The 24,589-nt window shown below is 46.2% G+C and overlaps 2 protein-coding genes across 2 annotated transcripts; both read left to right on the top strand.

Moving 5' to 3' along the window:
* Positions 1–14,092: 14,092 nt before the first annotated feature.
* Positions 14,093–17,705, top strand: LOC119284905 (neurofilament heavy polypeptide-like). The gene is made up of 8 exons (XM_037564087.1): positions 14,093–15,051; positions 15,131–15,176; positions 15,273–15,350; positions 15,493–15,612; positions 16,502–16,600; positions 16,718–16,872; positions 17,029–17,094; positions 17,284–17,705. The coding sequence occupies exons 1-8, from the start codon at positions 14,156–14,158 to the stop codon at positions 17,306–17,308; spliced, it is 1,485 nt and encodes a 494-aa protein (XP_037419984.1). The 5' UTR covers positions 14,093–14,155; the 3' UTR covers positions 17,309–17,705.
* A 622-nt stretch (positions 17,706–18,327) lies between these two features.
* LOC119284906 (probable mitochondrial-processing peptidase subunit beta, mitochondrial) lies at positions 18,328–22,911 on the top strand. The gene is made up of 9 exons (XM_037564088.1): positions 18,328–19,097; positions 20,034–20,198; positions 20,322–20,459; positions 20,526–20,677; positions 20,813–20,921; positions 21,122–21,220; positions 21,463–21,528; positions 21,612–21,719; positions 22,433–22,911. Exons 1-9 carry the CDS (start codon positions 18,429–18,431, stop codon positions 22,517–22,519), a joined length of 1,593 nt encoding a protein of 530 aa, XP_037419985.1. The 5' UTR covers positions 18,328–18,428; the 3' UTR covers positions 22,520–22,911.
* The last annotated feature ends 1,678 nt before the right edge of the window (positions 22,912–24,589 follow it).

Raw genomic sequence — 24,589 nt, forward strand, 5'->3', positions numbered from 1 at the left:
GGTAAACAGATTTCAGACTTAGTGAAATTAACACTTGTCTGGAATTTCAGATCATATAGCACTCTTCGGAGCAACAAAACTACATGCTACAGGACCTGAACATGGCAAAGTAAAGCATGGCATGGAGCTACTCAAAGAGCTTAACAAAAGTCCCTTAGTGACCTTGAGCCAAAAGGGATCAGAAAATACAATTGCAAGCATGTGAACATAGCAAAAACATAATCAGTTCTCAGACTTAGTGAAAACTGGAGCATGCTGAAAAGAGATATCAAGTAGGCATGTTTACGAGCTTGATGCACTCACTACAGAGCAAGGCATGACAATATAAGCATACATCCATCAAGAATACACAAAATACAAGCTATACATGGCAAGAACAATAACATAGCATGCAAGGATCAACTACAACATCATCGGCAAAATCGCTAACAAGTAGACAATCTTCCCAGATTCACGAAATGACAAAAGTAGAGCTCGATTGACTCAGGCTAGGGTGCTCCATAATTGCAAACAAAGACATGGATGGATAGAGCACTACAAGATTAACAAAACATCCTTACTGATCATCCTCAAAAGAGGCACGGATCACTAGGAAACAACATGAACATATGGCATAATAAGATAAACAGACCAAGGACTTGGTGGAAATGCTAAGTCCCTGAAATCAGCACTAACAAGTGCCTCACTTGGCAAGCTTGTGCTAGTCACCACACACATCACAAAAATACATGGGTTGCACCTCTGGAAAGATGGCAAAACCCTTAACAAAACATATGTAGAGCTCCAGGGCATATCATGCACACAATAATCATGACAAAAATGACAAATATCTAAATGGAGTAGCAGATCTGACAATTAACTCAAGTAGCACTCTTCTAACAGCATTTCGGGCATCAAGAAGAACTCAAATGAAAATGATGCAATGGAATGAAATGATGTACTCTCTGAGATGAACATTTTGATATGCTATATGCATGAATCGGAGCTAAGGATGCAAAGTTACGGTACGATGAACATGGGCATATGAAACGTGGAAATCTCGGGGACTTAGTGAAATTTTAACCTCTCCGGGAAAAGTCAACGGGCGGACGAGGAGATCCGGGACAGGGTGGTTCCGGATCGGGACGAAGCCGTTTGGATCGGGGGAGTGGTGGATCTCATCCCACTCCCCGATCGGATCTGACCGGAACGGAGGACGACGCCGGCGAGGTAGGCGCGCGGTTTCCGGATCCTTTCGTGGCGAGGCGAGGTGGCGGCGCGGGTCGCCGGCCGGTGGGAGGTGCAGGACGGGGGCGGCGGCCGAAGATAGCGCAGGCGGCGGCGCTCGGCGATGGCTGGTGGCGGCGGGGCGCGGCGAGCGAAGTCCGGCGCGGTCGGCGGCGATGGCCGGTGGAGGAGGTGGCGGCGAGGCGCTGTAGCGCGGAGGCGGCGCCTCGGGCATGGTGGCAGGGACGACAGGTGCGGTGCAGCGGCGGTTGGGCCCCACGGGCCTGCGATGGGCCTGGTGGGCCGCGGCGGCGAGGGTGCCGGCTGGGACAGGTGGCGACCGCGGGTTGGAGGAGAGCGGCGGCGGGGCTGAGGTGGCAGCGCACAATTGGTCCGGGTGATGTGGCGGCGGGGTGGACGCGTCCGGCGGCGGAGTGGACATGTCCGGCGGCGCTAAGGGAGGAGTTTTAGGGTTTCGGGCAAAGATCCGAAAACGAAAATGAAGGGGTCTATTTATAGAGGTAGAGGGAGCTAGGAGAGTCCAAATGAGGTGCGGTTTGCGGCCACACGATCGTGATCGAACGACCGACATGATGGAGAGGGTTTTGGTGGGTTTTGGGCCACTTTGGAGGGGTGTTGGGCTGCAACACACACAAGGCCTTCTCGGTCCCTCGGTTAACCATTGGAGTATCAAACGAAGTTCAAATGGTACGAAACTTGACAGACGGTCTACCAGTAGTAAACCAAGGCCGCTTGGCAAGTCTCGGTCCAATCCGAAAACGTTTAACCCCCACACACGAGAAGAAGTTAGAAATGGCCACCGGAGGAGAACGGAGCGCCGGAATGCAAAACGGACAACGGGGAAAATGCTCGGATGCATGAGACGAACATGTATGCAAATGAAATGCACGTGATGACATGATATGCAATGCATGACACGCAAGAAACGACAAGGCAAACAACAGTGAATAACTAGACGACACCTGGCACATCGGTCTCGGGGCGTTACAGCTGCCATGAATCTGACAGGGCCGATCTAGTATCTTGTCTAAGCTGGATGGACCATCTCTGTTTGCCTTGAATGGCTTCTTCCATTGACTGGATTTGAGGCCACTGAATCCGGCGTTGACCGCCGTGTCTTGGGTTCTTGCGTTATTGTTTCGACGCTTGTTTTTATCGCGTCGTGGATTTCCATTATCGTCCCTGGCTTCGGAGGTGCCAGGATCACTCGTGCTATTGCTTCTACGAGCAAGCCAACTATCTTCTCCCATGCAAAAGCGGGTCATTAGTGAGGTAAGGGCTGCCATGGACTTAGGTTTTTCTTGGCCGAGGTGACGGGCAAGCCACTCATCTTGGATGCTATGTTTAAAGGACACGGGGGCTTCGGCGTTCGGACAGTCAACGATTTGGTTCTTCTTAATTAAGAACCTAGTCCAGAGTTTCCTGGCTGACTCTCCGGGTTGCTGGATGACTGAGGTCATCAGCATCCGGAGGCCGGACATATGTACCTTGGAAATTGTCGCGAAAGGAGTCTTCCCAGTTGCCAATGGAGTTCTCTGGGAGGCTGTTTAGCCAGTGTCGGGCTGGTCCCTTTAATTTTAGTGGGAGGTATTTGATGGCATGGAGATCATCACCGCAGGCCATGTGGATATGGAGAAGGAAATCCTCAATCCATACTGCGGGATCGGTTGTTCCATCATATGATTCGATATTCGTAGGTTTAAACCCTTCTGGGAATTCGTGCTCCATTACTTCCTCGGTGAAGCATAGGGGGTGTGCGGCGCCTCTATAACGGGCGACGTTACAACGGAGTTTGGCAGACGTCCCTATGCGGTTTTCGCCCCGAGTGGGGTTGTTTTGATCATGCCGGGCCTGATAGTCGTCCTCTCATGTTGGGGCACGTCCCCTTGACCGCTAGGCCTGCCCTAGTCTCCAGGTCCTGCTGTAGGTCATAGGTGTAATCCTGGGCCACTGTCTCCCTGCCTTTACGGCGGGGTAATGTGGGCTGGTGTTCAGCTTGGGTAGCCGCTCTATCTTGACCACGCGGTAGCCGGTCTGGTTTATCGGCTGCGTTACGCGTTGATGTTAGGGGCTCCCGCGCCTCGACATTGAGTTGGGGTAACAACTTGCGCTTCGGGTAGCTTTTAGTTAGACGTGTGAGGCCGTATTCTTCGGCTGTCACGACATTAGTCCATCTGTCATTTAGCGTATCCCGTTCGGCTTGAAGCCGCCGCTGCTTCCTTTTGAGGCTCCTCGCGGTTGCGATGAGTTGTTGCTTAAAGCATTCTTGCGCGAGAGGTTCCTCTGGCACGATGAAGTCTTCGTCGTCGAGGCTTATTTCGTCTTCGGAGGGTGGCACATAATTGTTGTCCTCCGAGTCCTCGTCTCCGACTGGCTCGCCAAGGTTACCCTGCCCCTCCTTCCAATCATCATGTTCGGATGTTGGTTCGACGGGGGCTTCTGGGTCTTCGGCATTCTCCAGAATGTTATCATCTCCATTTCCGGTATTACTGTCTTTTCCACGGCGTGATTTAGAGCGGTGCCGCTGACGTCATCGCTTTGGTTGTATCTCAGGAGGTGTATCCTCAATTGGATTTTTCTCGTTATCGTCGTTACCCTCCTTGGGTGTATCCACCATGTACATGTCATACGAAGAGGTGGCCGTCCAGCGTCCGGTAAACGGCGGGTTTTGGGCTTGCTCTTCTCCGGCATCGTTGTCCATACCGTCGATGTCTTCAGAACTGTAAGCGAGCATTTTGGATAAATCTTCGACAGTGGCTATGAAGTGGGTGATGGGTGGGACGTAAAATTCCTCGCTCTCAGCCCCTAGTCCGGGCTGGGCATAGTACGGACATTGCCCCTCTGTAATGACAAGGGATCACATTAAGTCCAGAGCCTCGCATAAAGGCGAGGTTCGGCCAGGGAGAAGGGAGTTCGTGGAGTACAGCGGGGAGGAAACTCCTTGGCCGAGCTCACACGATGCCGACTCCGAGGGTTCGGGGTCAGTGTTCGGAGAAGAGTTCGGCTTCATGATGATTGTCGGTGACACTGCTTCCTCCGGCTCTCTCGTACTAGGCTTAATAGCCACAGAGAGTCCGGCGGGCTCGGGAATCTCGTCTTCGGACCTGGAGACGCACTCCGGATTTAAGGCCAGAGCGGAGGTTGGGGTCGCGAACCCTTGGAAGATCAAGTCTCCTCGGATATCATCGACATAATCCAGATTTCCAAAACTAATCTGGTGCCTGGGGCGTAGCTGTCGATCTGCTCTATATGGCCAAGCGAGTTGGCCCGCAGTGCGAAGCCGCCGAACACAAAGATCTGGCCAGGGAGAAAGACCTCCCTCGGGGCGGCATTATTATAGATGACTAATCGAGCCATCAAACCTTCTGGCGACAACACATCGAAACTCTCAATGAAAGCACCAATGTCGGTGTCAAAACCGGCAGATCTCGGGTAGGGGGTCCCGAACTGTGCGTCTAAGGAATGATGGTAACAGGAGACAAGGGACACGATGTTTTACCCAGGTTCGGGCCCTCTTGATGGAGGTAATACCCTACATCCTGTTTGATTGACTTTGATGAGTATAGGGGTTACAAGAGTTGATCTACCACGAGATCGTAATGGCTAAACCCTAATTGTCTAGCCTGTATGATTATGATTATGACCTCCGCTACGGGCTAAACCCTCCGGTTTATATAGACACCGGAGGGACCTAGGGTTGTACATAGTCAGTTTACAGAGAAAGGAATCTTCACATCCGAACGCCAAGCTTGCCATCCACGCAAAGGAGAGTCCCATCCGGACACGGGAGGAAGTCTTCTGTCTTGTATCTTCATGGCCCATTAGTCCGGCCCACGTCACATAGCCCGGACGTCCGAGGACCCCTTAATCCAGGACTCCCTCACCAAGTTCTGGCAGAAAGGCATTCTGCAACTCGACTTCGACTTGAAGTCCTATCTCTAAGAAAGATTGCGGAGAACACCAATGAGAACCTCATTGCTAAACAGCTACACCTGGAAGCTATGACCGACATGCTAGGCCGGTCTCACAGCCTTGCTCAGCAGCTTGCGTAGCAGTTCCCGCACAAGGCTAACCTTTCTTGAACTGTCTCGGAAGTGGTCTCGGTTCAATATTATTTTGTTACGCTGCAATGGTGCCCAGTTTTTGTAATATGCTTCTTCGTTGCGCTTTACGATCACTGGTGGCGAACTTTGATGCCTAGTGGATGTAATATACCATAAATCCTTTATTGTATAGTGTAGGTTTATTCTAAGTTACTATGCCATAATTTATTTATTCTATAGAGTAGGTTTGTTCTTAATTCCTACTAGTTACTGCCATCATTCGCTATCTGGGAAAAATCTGATGTAGTCGACCGGGCCGAAACATTCGCCTCTAACGGTCCTGGTTTTTAGCGGGCCACAATTGGGCTGGCCTGCATCTTTCTTGGGCCCGAATGGCCATTGGGGCCTTCACACTTTGCGCCAGGCCCAGAACTTACTCTGTCCTATATTTGGCCTAAATTTTAGTTGGGCATTTTGTGGACCCAACGCTTAGTTTGGCCCATGTAGCGTTGGGGCCTGTTACGGCCCAGAAGAAACCATGGGCCTTTAGCAGACCGAAATTCATGTTGGGCCTAAATATTCACTAGTCATCGACGGGCCTTCAGCATGCTGAAAGGTAGACCGGGCCTTTTTAGGCCCAGTTATATGACGGGCCGTTACCAGGCCGAAACATATTTCGGGCCTGAGTTGGTCCACTGGTATCATGGGCCTTTAAGAGGCCGGGAGCTTAGTACATGCATCAACGGGCCGAATTATATGATAGGCCTTTAATAGGCCCAAAGTCACGTTGGTCTGAAGTGTTGCCACCTTTATCACGGGCCGTTAGTGGGCCGGATGTAGCGTCAGACCATATATGGCCCATGGGCAGCACGGGCCATTCCCAGGCCGAAAGACACAGCGGGCTGAAATGGGCCCATGTCTACATCGGGCCTCTAACAGGCCGAAAGTCACTGGGCCGTAATTGGGTCCAAATATTCGGCGAATAATTAATGGGCCAGATCTGGCTTCGGGGCGTAAATGGGCCTTATTAAACAGGTTGTTATTGGGCTGGCCCACTAGTACTTGAGTAAGTATTACGGGCCTTTGACTGGGCCGGCCTTTTTAACCTATATGGGCCTTTGTTGGGCCGTGCCACGTGTCGATGTATCATAGGCGCCTCCTATCCAATGAATGGATGACATCTGTCCCAACGGTGAGCCAACACGTGTTTCCTCCGGCCAATGACAATTTTACACGTGGAAAATCCTCATTGGTCCGGGCTGTTAACGGGTTATCGGATCCAAAACCGGACCTGATAGTGTAACGATGACCCATCACGGTGGATGCCACGCATCGGTCACCCTTGATGAAAGCACTTCTATGACGCGTGATTTATCGTCATGGAAGTTGACACTTTTGTGATGATAATTTTGGTAATGTCATGGAACACTTCTACGACAACACAGGTATGACTATCTTGATTCTGTCATAAAATTGTCATGGATGTACATGCATGACAGAAAACATGACCTACTGTGACAAACACGTATCATCACGGAAGTGTCTTCTTTTTGAAGTGCATACACCCGCCAGCCACCTTTATGCAAAACTAGTTGCATGTCTGCCGATGGAACCAGACTCATGAACATGGTCATGCAAGGTTGGTCCGGGCCGCTTCATCCAACAATACCGCCGAATCGAAATAAGACATTGGTGGTAAGCAGTATGACGATAACCACCCACAACTCTTTGTGTTCTACACGTGCATATCATCTACGCATAGACCTGGCTCGGATGCCACTGTTGGGGAACGTAGCATGCAATTTCAAAAAAATTCCTACGATTACGCAAGATCTATCTAGGAGATGCATAGCAACGAGAGGGGGAGAGTGTGTCCACGTACCCTCGTAGACCGAAAGCGGAAGCGTTTGGTTAACACGGTTGATGTAGTCGAACGTCTTCGCGATCCAACCGACCAAGTACCGAACGTACGGCACCTCCGAGTTCAGCACACGTTCAGCTCGATGACGTCCCTCGAACTCTTGATCCAGCAAAGTGTCGAGGGAGAGTTTCTTCAGCACGACGGCGTGGTGACGGTGATGGTGATGTAATCCGCGCAGGGCTTCGCCTAAGTACTACGACAATATGACCCGAGGAGTAAACTGTGGAGGGGGGCACCGCACACGGCTAAGAAACAACTATTGTGTTTTGGGGTACCCCCTGCCCCCGTATATAAAGGGGGAGAGGGAGGAGGCCGGCCAAGGGGCACGCCATAGGGGGGAAACCGACTAGGACTCTTAGTCCAAGTCGGCCCCCTTTCCTTTCTTTCGGAGGGGGAAAGGGGAAAGAGAGGAGAGGGGGATGGAAATGGGGGCCGCGCCCCCTTCCCCTTGTCCAATTAGGACATCCCATGGGGGAGCCTCCCCTTGTGAGCTTCCCTCTCTCTCCCCTATGACCCATGTTATCCCATTACTTCCCCCGGGGGGGAGGGTCCGGTAACCTCCCGGTACTCCGAAAAATACCCGAACCACTCTGAAACCATTCCGGTGTCTAAATACCATCGTCCAATATATCAATCTTTACCTCTCGGCCATTTCGAGACTCCTCGTCATGTCCGTGATCTCATCCGGGACTCCGAAAAAACTTCGGTCACCAAAACACACAACTCATAATACAGATCATCATCGAACGTTAAGCGTGTGGACCCTACGGGTTCGAGAACTATGTAGACATGACCGAGACACATCTCCGATCAATAACCAATAGTGGAACCTGGATGCTCATATTGGTTCCTACATATTCTACGAAGATCTTTATCGGTCAAACCACAATGACAACATACGTTATTCCCTTTGTCATCGGTATGTTACTTGCCCGAGATTCGATCGTCGGTATCTCCATACCTAGTTCAATCTCATTACCGGCAAGTCTCTTTACTCGTTCTGTAATGCATCATCCCATAACTAACTCATTAGTCACATTTCTTGCAAGGCTTATCATGATGTGCATTACCAAGAGGGCCTAGAGATACCTCTCTAATACTCAGAGTGACAAATCCTAATCTCGATCTATGCCAACCCAACAAACACCTTCGGAGACACCTGTAGAGCATCTTTATAATCACCCAGTTATGTTGTGATGTTTGATAGCACACAAGGTGTTCGTCCAGTATTCGGGAGTTGCATAATCTCATAGTCAAAGGAATATGTATAAGTCATGAAGAAAGCAATAGCAATAAAACTTAATGATCATTATGCTAAGCTAACGGATGGGTCTTGTCCATCACATCATTCTCCTAATGATGTGATCCCGTTCATCAAATGACAACACATGTCTATGGTGAGGAAACTTAACCATCTTTGATTAACGAGCTAGTCTAGTAGAGGCTTACTAGGGACACAATGTTTTGTCTATGTATCCACACATGTATAAAGTTTCCTATTAATACAATTCTAACATGAATAATAATCATTTATCATGATATAAGAAAATATAAAATAACAATTTTATTATTGCCTCTAGGGCATATTTCCTTCAGATACATCACCAAAGTTAACGGTAACAGTTTCTTTATTGCAATCAATCTTTGCATTAACTATATTCAAGAAATGTCTACCAAATATAGTGGGACAAAATTCATCTTGTGAAGAGCCAAGGACTAGAAAATCAGTAAGGTATTTTATCTTTCTGCACAAGACTTCAACATCTCTAACAATCCCAAGTGGTGAAATAGTATCTCTATTTGCAAGCTTAATGGTAACATCAATGACCTCTATCTCAGAAGGTGCAATATCATTCATGATCTCTAGCAGAATAGCACTCACACCAGCACCCAAATCACATAAACCATGGTAACAATGATCTCCTATTTTAACAAAAACAACACGCATGCCAACAACATGCTTATTCTTGTCTTTAGGATCAGGCTTAGTAATTCTAGTAGCTTCACTGCAGAAATAAATAACATGCCCATAAATATTATCGACCAAGAGATCTTTAATCATAGCTGCATTAGGTTCAACTTTAATTTGTTCAGAGGGTCTAGGTGTTCTAACATAACTTTTATTAACCACAGTTGAGACTTTAGCATGTTCCTTTATCCTAACAGGAAAGGGAGGTTTCTCAATATAAGCAGCAGGAACAACCGGGTCAACATTGTAAATGATAGTTTCATCTTTAACTACAATTGGTTCCTCAATCTTTTCTTTAATAGGGGGGGTGATATTTAAACCACTTCTCCTTAGGGAGATCAACATGAGTAGAAAATGATTCACAAAAAGAGGCTACTATTTTAGAGTCAAGTCCATATATAGTTCTAAAGTTATGAAAAGCATCAGTATCCATAAAAGATTTAACACAATCAAACTCAAGTTTTATACCTGACTCTTTACCTGTATCGAGTTCCCAATCTTCATAGTTGCGTTTTATTCTTTCCAGAAGATCCCATCTGAATTTAATAGTTTTCTTCATAAAGGCATAAAGGAGCCAGTAGAAGAATAACCGAGCATGGTTTGATCATTATGAGAAAGCCAAGCATAATTTTTTTGTAAGATAATTTCTCTTGAGCCCATGATTGGGGCATGTGTACATCATGTACTTAAGCCCCCCCCCCCAAGCTTGAGCGATACTTTCTCCTTCATGAGGCCAAAAATTATATATATAATTCCGATGACGATGAATTAGATGCGTAGGATAAAACTTCTGATGAAATTTCAATTTGAATCGGTTACAAGCCCATCCAATATGATCACATAGCCTATACCATGTCAATGCCTCCCCCCCCCAAAGATAAAGGGAAAACCTTCTTCTTAACTCCACCTTCGGATAAACCTGTGATGTCCTTGGAACTGCATCGGTAATTCCCCAAAGAGGAAGGGATGATGCAGTGCAACTATGGTAGGTATTTCAATCAGTTGTGAAACCAAGGTATCAATCCAGTAGGAGAACCAAGCAACACTATGTAAGCAGTACCTGCACACAAACAACAAATACTTGCAACCCGACGTGTAAGAGGGGTTGTCAATCCCTCCACGGTAAAAAGATAGATAAATTTGTGCTAGATTGGATAAATAGCTCTCGATAAAACACGAAATAAAATAAGTAATAAAAAAGTGCAACAAGGTATTCTTGAGTTTTTGGAATAATAGATCTGAAAATAAAAGCGAATGAAAATAGATTTCAACACAAATATGATAAAGAATAGACCCGGGGGCCGTAGATTTCACTACTGGCTTCTCTCGAGAAAATAGCACACGGTGGGAAAACAAATTAATGTTGGGCAATTGATAGAATATCGAATAATTATGATGATATCCAAGGCAATGATCAATATATAGGCATCACGTCCAAGATTAGTAGACTGACTCCTGCCTGCATCTACTACTATAACTGCACACATCGACCGCTATCCAGCATGCATCTAGTGTATTAAGTTCATGGAGAAACAGAGTAATGCAATAAGAACGATGACATGATGTAGACGAGATCTATTCATGTAGGAATAGCCCCCATCTTGTTATCCTTAATAGCAGCGATACATGCGTCTCTTGTTGCCCCTTCTGTCACTGGGAAAGAACACTGCAAGATCAAACCCATCATAGAGCACCTCTTCCCAGGGCAAGAAAAAACGATCTAGTTGGCCTAACTAAACCAAAGATTCAAAGAATAAATAAGAGGCTATAAATAATCATGCATATAAGATATCAAATAAGACTCAAATAATATTCATGGGTATAGATTTGATCATAAACTCAAAGTTCATCGGATCCCAACAAACACACCGCAAAAAGAGTTACATCAAATATATCTCCAAGAGACCATTGTATTGAGAATAAAAAAGAGAGAAAAGGCCATCTAGCAATTGTCTACGGACCCTTAGGTCTATGGTGAACTACTCACGCATCATCGGAGAGGCACTAATGAGGATGATGAACCCCTCCGTGATGGTGTCTAGATTGGATCTCATGGTCCTGGAACTTGTGGCGGCTGGAATTGTGTTTTGTCGACTCCCCTAGGGTTTCTGAAATATTTGGAATTTATAGGGCGAAGAGGCGGTGCAGGGGGGCTACGTGGGGAGCACAACCCCCTTGGGCGCGCCTGGGCTCCTCGACGCGCCTTGGTGGGTTGTGCTCCCCACGGGCCTCCCCTCTGGTACTTCTTTGGCCCACTGGGTGTCTTCTGGTCCAGAAAAAATCTCCAAAAAGTTTCGTTGCGTTTGGACTCCGTTTGGTACTGATATTTTGCAAAGTAAAAAAAAGCAAAAAAAACTACAACTCGCACTGGGCACTATTGATACGTCCATTTTGCATCATGTTTTTCTACTGTTATTTATAATATTTTATGCATAATAATGCTTTTTGGAGTAATTCTAATGTCTTTTCGCTCATAATATGCATGGTTTACACAAAGAGGGGGAATGCTAGCAGCTGAAATTCTGGACCTGAAAAAGCTACGTCAGAGTTACCTATTCTGCACATCTCCAAATGAGTTGAAAACCTACGGAGAATTATTTTGGAATATATAAAAATACTAGAGCAAATAACTACCGGAGGGGGCCCACCTGATGAGCACAAGACACCAGGGCGCGCCTGGGCTCCCACACGCGCCCTAGTGGGTTGTGCCCAACACGGCCCGCCCTCGTGGGTTGTGCCCAGCACGGCTCGCCTCCGGTGCCCATCTTCTGGTATATAGGTCATTTTGACCTAGAAAAAATAAAGGGGGGACTTTCGGGACGAAGCGCCGCCGTTTCGAGGCGGAACTTGGGCAGGAGCACTTTTGCCCTCTAGCGGAGCGATTCTGTCGGGGGGACTTCCCTCTCTTCTTTGGGAGAACAATCTCCATCAACATCTTCAACAACACCATTTTCTCTCAAACCTTAGTTCTTCTCTTGTGTTCAATCTTTGTGCCGGAACCTCAGATTGGTACCTGTGGGTGACTAGTAGTGTCGATTACATCTTTGTAGTTGATTACTATATGGTTTATTTGGTCAAAGATTATATATTCAGAACCATTATGTTATTTAATACCCCTCTGATCTTGAGCATGATTATTATTTGTGAGTAGTTACTTTTGTTCTTGAGGTCACGTGAGAAAGTCATGTTACAAGCAATCATGTGAACTTGATATGTGTTCGATATTTTGATAATATGTAGGTTGTGATTCCCTTAGTGGTGTCATGTGAACTTCGACTACATGGCACTTCATCATACTTTGGTCTAAGGGAATGGATTATGGAGTAGTTATTAGATGATGGGTTGCTAGAGTGCCACAAGCTTAAACCCTAGTTTATGCGCTACTTTGTAAGAGACCGATTTGGATCCAAAAGTTTAATGCTATAGTTAGATTTTATCTTAATCCTTTTCTTATAGTTGCAGATTCTTGCGAGGGGGTTAATCATAAGTAAAAGGTTTGTTCAAGTAAGAACAACACCTAAGCACCAGTCCACTCACATATTAAATTATCAAAGTAGCGAACACGAATCAAACCAACATGATAAAAGTGACATGATGAAATTCCAGTGTACTCTCAAGAACGCTTTGCTTATTATAAGAGAACGTTTTGGCTTGTACTTTGCCACAAAAGGATTGGGTTATCTTGCTGCACTTTATTTATTATTGCCGTTACTTGTCCGTTTATTTGAGAAAAGTCGGACAACAGATCTGAGGCACCACGCGCGTCATGAAATTGACGACAAGATTGGTTGGGACCATGCAGTCAAATTTGGTGCCATAGTGAATCGGGGTGGCACCGGAGAAGTTGTTGATGTCTGAGTAGCATCAGGGAGGACCTGCGAGCGTGAGGAGGAAGCTCAGTTTTAAAGGTCATAGGTTGGCCAGAGAAGGAGAGGGATTGGGTAGAGACAGTTTGACAGGTAAGAAAAACAAGAACATGCGAAGACAAAGACAATGCCTCGTCTCAGTTCATGTTTGGGTGGTAGAGAAGGCACAATTGGAGGAATATGTGATGGTTTAAAAAGTGATGTGAGAACATGTCAATGTTGGTTAGGTTGTGGTCTTAAACTGCAAGAGGTTTTGCACTTGTCATAGAGCTTATTGCATTTACAAATTATTTTGAATCGTGGTAGCGCATACACATCTAATTAGTAATTTTATATGTTGCGTAAGAAACACACAAAATTGTCGCTGAAATGTCGTGCAATCAGAGTAATGGAGCATTCTACATTCGACAAGATGTATGTCAGGAGTTCATCAGTGCCACCGGTTTTGCTTTGCCTTTGTATATTTCGATTTGTTTTTCATATCTTATATTCACTCATTAGTATTGGGCGCTCCTCAAGCACATCATAGCAAGAGTCTCATCTACATAACACACATGCGCGTGCACACACACAGTATGTTCGGTGCATCAGTGCATTTATAGCCGGACTCACCAAACCCCCTCCCCCTACATGCCCAGCCGGACGGTCTGACTGGTAAAAAAAAGAAACCCTCGACCTAGACGAATGCATCATACCGGCCGCAAATGTCTGGCACCGGCACGCATCATCTGCTGGAAGCAGCCTCCGTGCTGAACTTTTTTTTTACGGGCCTACGTGTTGAACTAATCGTGACAGCCCCGTTGGAATTGATGCGGGCCACCCCCACGCCTCCACTCGAGCCCCTCCCCACCAACCTCCCGCTTACCGAATTTACATCTGCCCCCTCACTGACACCAGGCCCCACCACTCTGGCCCGTCACTGCCACGGGAGCAAGCCGGGCCGGGATCGAGTGCGAAATCGCGGAGCGTGTTTGGAAGGAAAACTAGCCGTTAGGCTCCTCGGCCCCCAACGCTCCCCTTTTCCTTCTCCGCCCCGTTCCCCGTTCCCTCCCACCCCCGATCTCCCATCCCCCCACCCAATCGAAACCACTCCCAAGCAAAACACCCTGCGCGATCCCAAACCCTAGCCATGGCGACCGGGGCGGCGGCGAAGACTCCGACCAAGCCATCGGCCCCCGCGGCGCCCAAGACCCCGGCCAAGCCCGCCCCCTCCACCACCGCGGCGGCGGCGGCGAAGACTCCGGCCAAGCCCCCGCCCACGGCGGCGACGGCGAAGACCCCGGCCAGGTCCGTCTCCCGCGCGCGGTTCGCGCACGCCTCCGAGAACTCCGACCCCAACATCCTCGCCTCCCCTCCCCGGACCACGTCCAAGACCCCCGCCAAGCCCGCCGCCGCCCCCGCCGTCTCCGCCTCCGTCAGGAGGAAGCGCGGCACGCCCGCCCCGCCGCCGCCGGTCCCGCAGCGCCGGTTCCTCGTGGCGAAGAAGGGCGCGCATCGGCGGAGGCAAGCCGGCGCGAGCGGGGGAGGCGGCGAGTTCGACTTCGACAAGTGCCGCGAGGCCGCACGCGAGGCGCTGCGCGCGTCGCACGAGGAGTTCTTCCTCAAGGAGCGCGCGGTGTCCGCGGCCAGCGAGGAGCAGGAGTCCCAGAAGGAGGGAGCGGCCGACGAGGAAGCAAGCAGTGCCGCCGTTATCGAGGATGGGGAGGAGGGGTCTGTGGCGGATTTGGAGGGGAGCGGCAAAGTCAGAGCGATTCGGAGCAGAGTCATGGCCAAGGCGATGAACAGCGTGCCAGATACTGGGGCCGGCCGTGTCAAGCACCTGGTGCATGCTTTCGAGAGCCTGCTCTCCATCTCCGGCGCCACCGCTGATGCCGAACGGGCCGGCGAGGAGGCCTGGGTGCTGCCTGGATTGCAGCCGTGGAACGAGGGGAGCGAGGGCTCGCCGGTGGCAGTGTTCTCCTCGTCCGATTTCATGAACATGGGGCCGACCAGGCTTTGCAGTTCACTTGATGGCAAGAGCAACAGGTTGGTTGATACCAGCAAACAAACGAGATAAGTAATTGCATCTAGGTTGTTGCTGATCAAAGTTTGTTCCTCTTCTCAGATCTAGCTGGGACAGCCAGACCGGAGGACGCAGGAGCCGGCGTAACGTGAGGATGCGATAACCTTTTTTTTCTGCTCTACTGTTAGCCATGCTTGTTCTGTACTCTCTAAATTCAATGTCTATTTGCTCTTTGATCTGACAGTCATCTGAATCACTAAGGAGCAGCTGGAATAAAAAGCTCAAGGTCACTAGCCAGCATCCCTTCAAGCTGAGAACAGAGGTGAATAACAAAATCTTTGGCTATAGTTCTGTTTGTTAGTGGGCAAGTCAGTAGTAGTAGATTGAGCATTAAGCATTCAGCAGTCAAAATAATCTACTGTATTGCTATATTGCCTGATGCGCGAATTGTTTTTCTCTAACAGCAAAGGGGAAAAGCCAAAGAACAACAGTTTATTCAGAAAGTCCAGGAAATGTTAATTGAGGATGAGAAGAAGCGCATACATATTGCTCAAGGACTTCCGTGGACAACAGATGAGCCTGAGGTTTGTCATTCTGTATAGCCTAACTTTCTATAACACAGCCTTGCACTTGCATTTTGTCTGGTATAACATACTAGTTCTTGGACTTGAATAGCAAAAATGACATAATGTCAAAACTGATATATGACACATTTGGAGAATGCTGATTTCCTTTGGAATATAACAATGAATGAAGGAATCAACAAGTGTTTCCACGACTCTACCGTCCGGCCAATCCTGTTCCACTGAATGCCCTCCCTTTTTTCATTAGCGACATATATTCGTTTGGTTCAGTATACCTTAGAAGGAAGATAAATGTGTGCTACTTCCAGATTGAAGCTTGTTGTTTGAGCATGCTGTGACTGTTCTTATGACAACATACTAATTCCTGGAGTTGAATAGCAAAATTGACATGATGTTAAAATCAATACTCCTGTGGTATAACATATTTGAAGAATGCTTATTTTCTTTGGAATATTATTGATTAGGAAGATAAATGAGAACATACTAGTTCTTGGAGATGAATAGCAAAAATGACTTAATGTCAAATTACATATAACATATTTGAAGAATCCTGATTTTCTTTGGAATATAATTGATGAGGAAGATAAATGTGTGTTACTTCCAGATCGAAGCTTGTTGTTTGTGAATGCTGTGACTGTGTTCTTATGGCATCTTACTAGTTCTTGGAGTTGAATATAAAAAATGACATAATGTCAAAATTATATAAAATATTTGAAGAATGCTGATTTTCTTTGGTGCATGCTGAAAACTATCAGGTTGTTCTCCTGATTGTTATTGAATTTATTTGCATAACTTTTGTACCTGGTTCTCTTAGGAATCACTATGATGGTTGATAAGTTTTCAGTTAACAAGTGATATTGTTTTAACTTTGAACCTCTATTTTCACTAGTGCTTGATCAAGCCACCAGTCAAGGAAAGGACTGAGCCAGTCGACCTTGTTCTCCATAGTGATGTGCGCGCAGTTGAACGTGCTGAATTTGATCAATATGTAAGCCTCCTTACATGTTCATTGTACATTGCACATGGTTTGAAGCCTTATTTCAGTGGTACTAGCGCGAGTCTTTTACACTCTATTAGGTATTAACTACGGCTGTTTGAGATTTAGGTATCAGAGAGGATCAAGTTTGGTGAGGAATTAAGATTGGAGCGGGAGCGTCAACAGAAGTTACAGGAGGAAGAAATGATAAGGCAGTTGAGGAAAGAGCTTGTTCCTAAAGCACAGCCAATGCCGTATTTTGATCGGCCATTCATCCCCAAAAAGTGAACACCTGCTCTGCAATGGCACTTGTATAGATGATATTTCAATTTCAATAACTCATTGCAATAATGATTCGACATTACCTGTTTAGTTTTCACTAGTTGAAAGTTGTCCATTTAAAAGTAACTAACATTTCTTTCTATTGTGCTTCTTTTAAGGTCATCAAAGACAATAACAATTCCGAAGGAGCCAAACTTTCATCTCCGGCCTGAAAGGTTATCATGGTGAGTTGCAGTTCGAGACTGACTGAACATACACTATAATCTGTGGCAATTAACTACCAATAATTTCATCTTTCACCATCGACAGCTGATTGGCATCAAATACATGTTGTGTTATATTGTTGTTCTCTATTCAAAGCATGCTCACCATGCTGGGTTATGTGAATGATGGCTGACAGTTACTATTGACAGCGATGCATGGTCACTGGAAAGCTGAAGACATGGCCCCGCAAGCAACGTGTATGTCGACTGCATGTATCAAGAGCCGCAGGGCATCATCAACACGCATGATTTAGATGCTCCCCATTCTTTCAAGTGCCTAGCTTCTTAACGTCTCCATGTGCAACGAGACTCGGTCTTTGTAGCTTGGGTGGTCTCCAGCTTTTCTTCTGTGTACATGCGTTTATGCATATCGATAGCTCTGTGCTTCAGATGCATCCTCCACCTCCAGGGTTAAACCAGCTTGTTGTACGAGACACCGCAGATGGGAAATTCAAGGATGAATTTCTGTGGTCTTGTATTCCTAAGTTGATTGTCGAAAAACCCGAAATACCAATGTGTTGATATATATGTGGATTTTGGAAAAAAATCTCTATATTTTAGCTGTCGCTGAATTTTACTGTCAGTAGCGACCGAACTGAAAATAGTTTTGTGGCAAACTGAAGTGCGTATGGAATGAATATGGATCAAGCTTATCTGTATGCTAAAGGACACACCGGATCACTGAGAAACTGAGATGAGATAACAGTTATCACGCCGAAGTTAAAAACTAGTCAGAAAACTCTTCGATTACATCAACTATGTATGCGTATCATTTTGCAAAATGGTCATTTTACGAAGTTCTGAAACCAGGGAAATATGACTTCTGTCTCCGCGGGATTGAGATGAGATATGTACAACGAGATTTTTCCTTTTTTCTGTAAGACAGAGAAAGTCGCTTTAAACACGACGAAAAATACTCTTTTTTTTGAGACGACGAAAAATACATTTATTTTTTCTGGGTCAGATTCGGCCCAAACCAAGTCTCTGGGCTAGAATGCAAAATGCTTGTGCTGTGAACATTTCGGTGGCAACCCACGAAGACCCAGTAATCCCACGCCCAACCACTTTCTTTGAAACTACTGTAGCACATTCCCTCACCGACGTGTGGGTCCTCCGCAAGCTAAGCTACGGGCACCCAGCGCTTCTCCCCCACTTGGCAGGCTCCCTCCACGCCACTTCTCTATTTCTCCCCACATCTCTTCCTCCTCCCCGATCCACCCGACCGCAACAAACCCTAGCACCGCCAGATCTCCACCTCCGCCGCCGCCGGAGAGGCCACCCAACAGATCTCCCCGATGGCGTTCCGCCGACTCCTCTCGGCCGCAGTGCGCCGCCGCTCCGCCGCGGCGGCCGCGGCGGTCGGGAACGCGCGCGAGGCCTCCACGGCCGTCGCCGCGGGCCCCGGCGCCATCGCCCCCGACGCGCCCGCCGTCCGCGCCCCGGTGATGGCGTACGACCGGATCGCCGACGCCGTCAACGCACGCGTCCGCCGCCTCGAGCACCCGGACCCCCGCTTCCTCCGCTACGCCAGCCCCGTGCCCGTGCACGTCGACCACACCGCCATCCTCGAGGCGCCGGAGACCAGGGTCACCACGCTCGACAACGGCCTGCGCGTCGCCACCGAGTCCTCGCTCTCCTCGCGCACGGCCACCGTCGGCGTCTGGATCGACGCCGGGAGCAGGTACGAGACGGAGGAGGCGGCCGGGGTCGCCCATTTCGTGGAGCACATGCTGTTCAAGGGCACGGGGACGCGCAGCGCCGGGCAGCTCGAGCAGGAGATCGAGGACATGGGCGGCCACCTCAACGCCTACACCTCGCGGGAGCAGACCACCTACTACGCCAAGGTGCTCGACAAGGACGTGCCACGTGCGATGAGTGTTCTCGCCGACATTTTGCAGGACTCTAAGCTTGAAGACAACCGCATTGAACGCGAGCGCGGTGTGATTCTCCGAGAGATGGAGGAGGTTAGTTTCCTGATGCGTATATGTTTGCTTGAGTTTATCACTCCTTTCCACTGCAATAAGGATCTGTTTAGGTGATTTTACGTACAATTTCTTATGCTGCCTTAGATTGATTGCATCATGCCTTCTCTAGTGTTTCATTAATATGTATTTCTTGTTTATTCTGTTGTTTTTAACCAATCCATATAGAGCTCTGAGATAGAAAGAACTAATTTACGGAGACTTGATTTCTTAGTATTAGGAATTGTTATGAACTGCTATATGTAAGAAGACAGATGTAAAATGGGATTTGCTATCAAACTGTTTGGAACCAATACAGATATCAATTTAAGAAAAAAGAACATGTATCGGGTGCTTGTGTTTTCTCGAACTTACATTCGCCAAATAGGTCCTTGCAGAAACTAAGAACTGATCAAAGGCCTAATTTCTTAGTACGAGGCGTTCTAGTTGTATCAAGCTGCCGCAGACTTAGATCATAGATGGGAAGGCAACATTGGCATTTGATATCAAACTGTCCCAAATCAAACTGGTTAACAGTTCGGAGCAAAAATGAATATTGTATGCCCGTGAAAAAAATCTTTTGAATTTGCTGAGAATATTATTCAAGTAGAGTAGAATGTTGCACGGCCATAATGAGTTTAAATGGACCAACCTGCAAGGTTCATCATGCATCCAACAGCTAAACGCTCTTATATTTCTTTACAGAGGGAGTACCTAATATGGATGCAAATAACTTAACTCAATCCTTGGGTTTTATGAGCATACAAGTTTCATGTTCTGCTCTATTATTTACAGACTTCATTTTTGGTTCAGTAAGTTGTTGTTAGTCGCGTCAGGCTGCAACCCGGACGCGCAACATTTCTGAGATGCTACTAATATTTATGTCTTGCTGTGCTTTCTTGAGCCCACATTTTTTTCTGACTCTCCTATGTTATGTAGGTTCAGGGACAGTCGGAGGAAGTTATATTCGATCATCTCCATGCAACTGCATTCCAGTATACTTCTCTTGGCAGGCCAATCTTGGGTTCTGCTGATAACGTCAAGTCTATCACCAAAAAGAATCTCATAGACTACATTCAAAAGCATTACACGGCTTCTAGAATGGTACTTGAGATTAAAAATATGTGTCTAATACATTTGGATACTATCATTTTGTCGTATTGCTATTACCTCAACAGGGTGGAGTATCTCCTAGTCGTAAATAACATGTGTTTTGTGTGTTTTCAGGTCATTACTGCTGCTGGTGCTGTTAAGCATGATGATATTGTACAGCAGGCAAAAGAGCTGTTCAAATCGCTGCCAACTGACCCTACAACAACTAACATGTTGGTTGCTGAACAGCCAGCCATTTTTACTGGTTCTGAGGTATGTATTTTACTGTAAGTTTACCTGTGCTGTTCAAATCATTGATTATTTTATGCTACTCAATAGGTACGAATCATTGATGATGACATGCCCCTGGCCCAATTTGCTGTTGCCTTCAATGGAGCATCCTGGACAGATCCTGATTCTATTGCATTAATGGTTATGCAAACTATGCTTGGTTCGTGGAACAAGAGTGCTGGAGGAGGGAAGCACATGGGGTGGGTTCCTTCCCTATTATACACCCTTTCATCTTGTTGTCATTTCCTTGTGTATAACCAAGTCCCTTCGTCGAAGTGACTTGAAAACAATCCACTGATCATATTTCACTTTGTTATCCTTATTTTTTGATATAGTTCGGAGCTTGTACAGAGAGTAGCAATCAATGAAATAGCTGAGAGTATAATGGCATTCAATACAAACTACAAGGACACTGGCCTGTTTGGTGTCTATGCTGTCGCTAAGGTCAGTCGTATTTTATTTTTCTTTTGTATCAAAGGTTGAAGAAAGTACTTCTTTCTGTATGTTATGTAGGCTGATTGCTTGGATGTAGGCTGATTGCTTGGATGTGTATCAGCCATTATGTGTGAACATGTTCTGGTGGTATAAAATGGTGTGTTGTTCATGTATTTTGCCTGATGATGTTCCTTGGCCTTGTTTTGTAGGCTGATTGCTTGGATGATTTGGCTTTTGCAATTATGCAAGAGATGAGCAAATTATCATACAGGGTTACCGAAGAGGATGTTATTCGTGCACGCAATCAGGTATTTCTTTCAATGAGGGTGGTATTTCTTTCAATGCCAGTTCAATGTGTAGTAGTGTTTCCTATGGATTATTGACGCTGAATAGTATGAAGCATATTTTTTCTTGTGTACTTGTTAGGAATCATGGTTCTGATATTCTGTTGCTCGATAATTGTTGGCTTTTGCACTGGAACATATGTATCTGCCATTGAACTTCTGTCTATCTTTCTGACATTGTCATTGCTTTGACTTGATACTTTCAGCTGAAATCCTCCATCCAACTCCACCTTGATGGCTCCACTGCTGTTGTTGAGGATATTGGACGTCAGGTATATGGACGCTATTATGTAATGTCACATGATATTCCAATACGCATCCTCTGGAACTTATCTTTCTTCTTCTGTGTTGTCAGCAACTCATCTATGGCCGTAGAATTCCTATTCCTGAGCTTTTTGCGAGAATAGATGCAGTTGATCCGAGCACTATCAGGCGTGTTGCAAACCGCTTCATCTTTGACCAGGTAATTATTGTTTTGCCAACTTGCCTTGTTTTATGTAGAATTTTGGATATCCCATGGCGTCGGGTAATGCCAGAAAGTGTGGTCGAAAACTAAAAGTTGCTAAAGTTTTGGTCACTTGCTCATAGATTACATCCCGCTTATGAGGTGCCTGCCAATTGCTACTGATAGACCTCTAATGATAAGAGTATTGTTTCCTTTTATTGGAATATGTAGAATTTTGGATATCCCATGGCGTCGGGTAATGCCAGAAAGTGTGGTCGAAAACTAAAAGTTGCTAAAGTTTTGGTCACTTGCTCATAGATTACATCCCGCTTATGAGGTGCCTGCCAATTGCTACTGATAGACCTCTAATGATAAGAGTATTGTTTCCTTTTATTGGAATATGAATAAGAAGGTCCATTGATATCTGGGTGATATGCTTTTGTTTTGTTGTGAATAATGTAGCTTGCTGTATTAACTTATGAAGTTTTAGTGTGCATTTACCTTTTAGTTGTGGCATTGGTATCCCGAGGAAAATTTAGTTGGAACAGTAGCCTAACTTGATATTATGATAAGACTGCATTCTGTATATATTTTTTGTTGCCTGAATAGATGAGCCATATGGGAAATATTACTGTTATACTGTATGATACATAATTATTAAGCTTGCATGAAGTTCAAAAGTCTTGGAGATACATATATATTCACTGTCTGAATGCCGTTTTTTCTTTCAGGATATTGCCATCGCTGCCATGGGACCAATTAAGTCTCTTCCAGACTACAACTGGTTCAGACGCAGGACCTACATGCTCCGTTACTAGATGATTCGACCAGCGGTGTACCATGTTTACAGTCTGCAAAGGCAAGATGATTGCTTGTTTTGGCATCAGTATATTAAGGCCACATCCACGCACATATTATGTGCCGAAGTGGAGGAATTTTTTGAGTCTTCGTTTTCCTTGCCCTTCTCTTCCTTTTGCAAACCCACAAAGCTGTCAATAATGGTAGGCAAATTCGACTGACGTGGCTTACTTGGGTGGCCGTCCGTTGTTTTACGATGATGATGAATCGTCATGATACTTTTCCATCTTGTGTTCGGATATTGTTGTCTTTCGGCCAATAATTTTAATGAAGCTGCTTATGTAAAGTAAGATGGTGGCTGTTAGCTTCGATATGATCTTTTGGGAATTTTGCATCGTTGTAATTGTTGTGATGAGTTGTCTCTGTTTGCGTTGCACATTTCGTCATCACGTGTTAACTGGGGACAAATGGCCGATCATACGAGGGAACCACCTTGTGTTGTGCGTTGTTTGTATTGCTCGATCCTGACCGAGTAGGCTATTTTGCAGTCCGCCTTGATGTTGTCAGCTGTTGCTTCGTGGCGTGCGGGACCGTAACATGCTTTGTCTATCGCTTAGAGGCGTGTGGTTGGCTGTATCATCCTATTGGGTGCAAGAAACTCGTTTCGTATCGTATGCGGAGGCCTGACTTGTGTGCGCATGAACCTTAATGCGGAGGCCTGGCGTGGTTGAGCGTAAAAGTGGGCACGACGCAGGAAGGACTGAGCGTGGAGATGGCTGGACACTGAACTCTAGCATCACCCCCTCCCTCATTTATTCGCCCACCACTATGCTACGACAAACTCAACACCACTTCTCAGCATCAGGGGCGGCGACTTAGATCTGCAGAAGCAGCGGCACCGATAACTTCCTCCATGGGCACGATGTAAGCGGCGGTGCAGAAAGGAAAGAGCGCGGAGATGGCGGGACACTCAACTCCGGCATCACCCCCTTCTTATTTACTCGCCCACCTCTATGCTCTTCCCTATATGAAGCCATTTGCCCTAGAAAAAATAAAAAGAAAACTTTCAGGACCTTTTGCCACCGTCTCGAGGCGGAAACACCGGCGGAGAACTTTTGCTCTCCGGCAGAGCAATTCTGCCGCAGAAACTTTCCTCTGGGAGGGGAAAATCGAAGCCATCATCATCACCAATGCTCCTCTCATCGTGGGAGGCATCATCTTCATCAACATCTTCACTAGCACCAACTCATCTATAAATCCTAGTTCATCTCTTGTGTTCAACCTTTGTATCAAACCTCAGATTGGTACCTCGGGCTGCTAGCAGTGTTGATTACATCTTGTAGTTGACGCTAGTTGGTTTACTTGGTAGAAGATCATTATGTTCAGATTGTTGATTGCATATTTATACCCACCGAACATGTTCAATATGATGAATTGTGAGTAGTTCTATTTGTTCTTGAGGACATGAGAGAAGTCTTGTTATTAGTAATCATGTGAAGTTGATCAGGGTCCAAAAAAACTATGTGAAGTTGATCATCGTTCAACGTTTCGATATTATATTGTGTTGTTCTTCCTCTAGTGGTGTTATGTGAATGTCGATTACATGACACTTCAACATCTTTGTGCCTAGGGGAAGGCATTATGGAATTAGTTTGTAGATGATAGGTTGCGGGAGTGACAGAAGCCTAAATCCGAGTTTACAAATTGTTCCATGAGGGGTTGTTTTGGATCTACATGTTTAATGCTATGGTTAGATTTATCTTAATTACTTCTCTTGTATTTGTGATGCTTGCATGAAAGGTGTAATCATAAGTAGGTGTTTGTTCAAGTAAGAACATTACCTTAGCTTTGGTCCACCCACGTAACACTTATCAAGGCAATGAACGCGAAGTCGATGAATCCTGGTAAAAGTAACACGACGATATTCCCGTGTGTCCTCAAGAGCGTTTTAATCACTATAAGAAGTATCACCAGCTTGTCCTTAGAATAATTAAGGATTGGGGCACTTGATGCAACTTTCTACTTTTGTTACTTGTTACTTGTTATCAATTATCCTGCTAGCGAACTATCTATCAAAACTATCTTACAGC

The sequence above is a fragment of the Triticum dicoccoides genome, chromosome 4A, assembly GCF_002162155.2.
Source record: "Triticum dicoccoides isolate Atlit2015 ecotype Zavitan chromosome 4A, WEW_v2.0, whole genome shotgun sequence".
NCBI lineage: Eukaryota > Viridiplantae > Streptophyta > Magnoliopsida > Poales > Poaceae > Triticum > Triticum dicoccoides.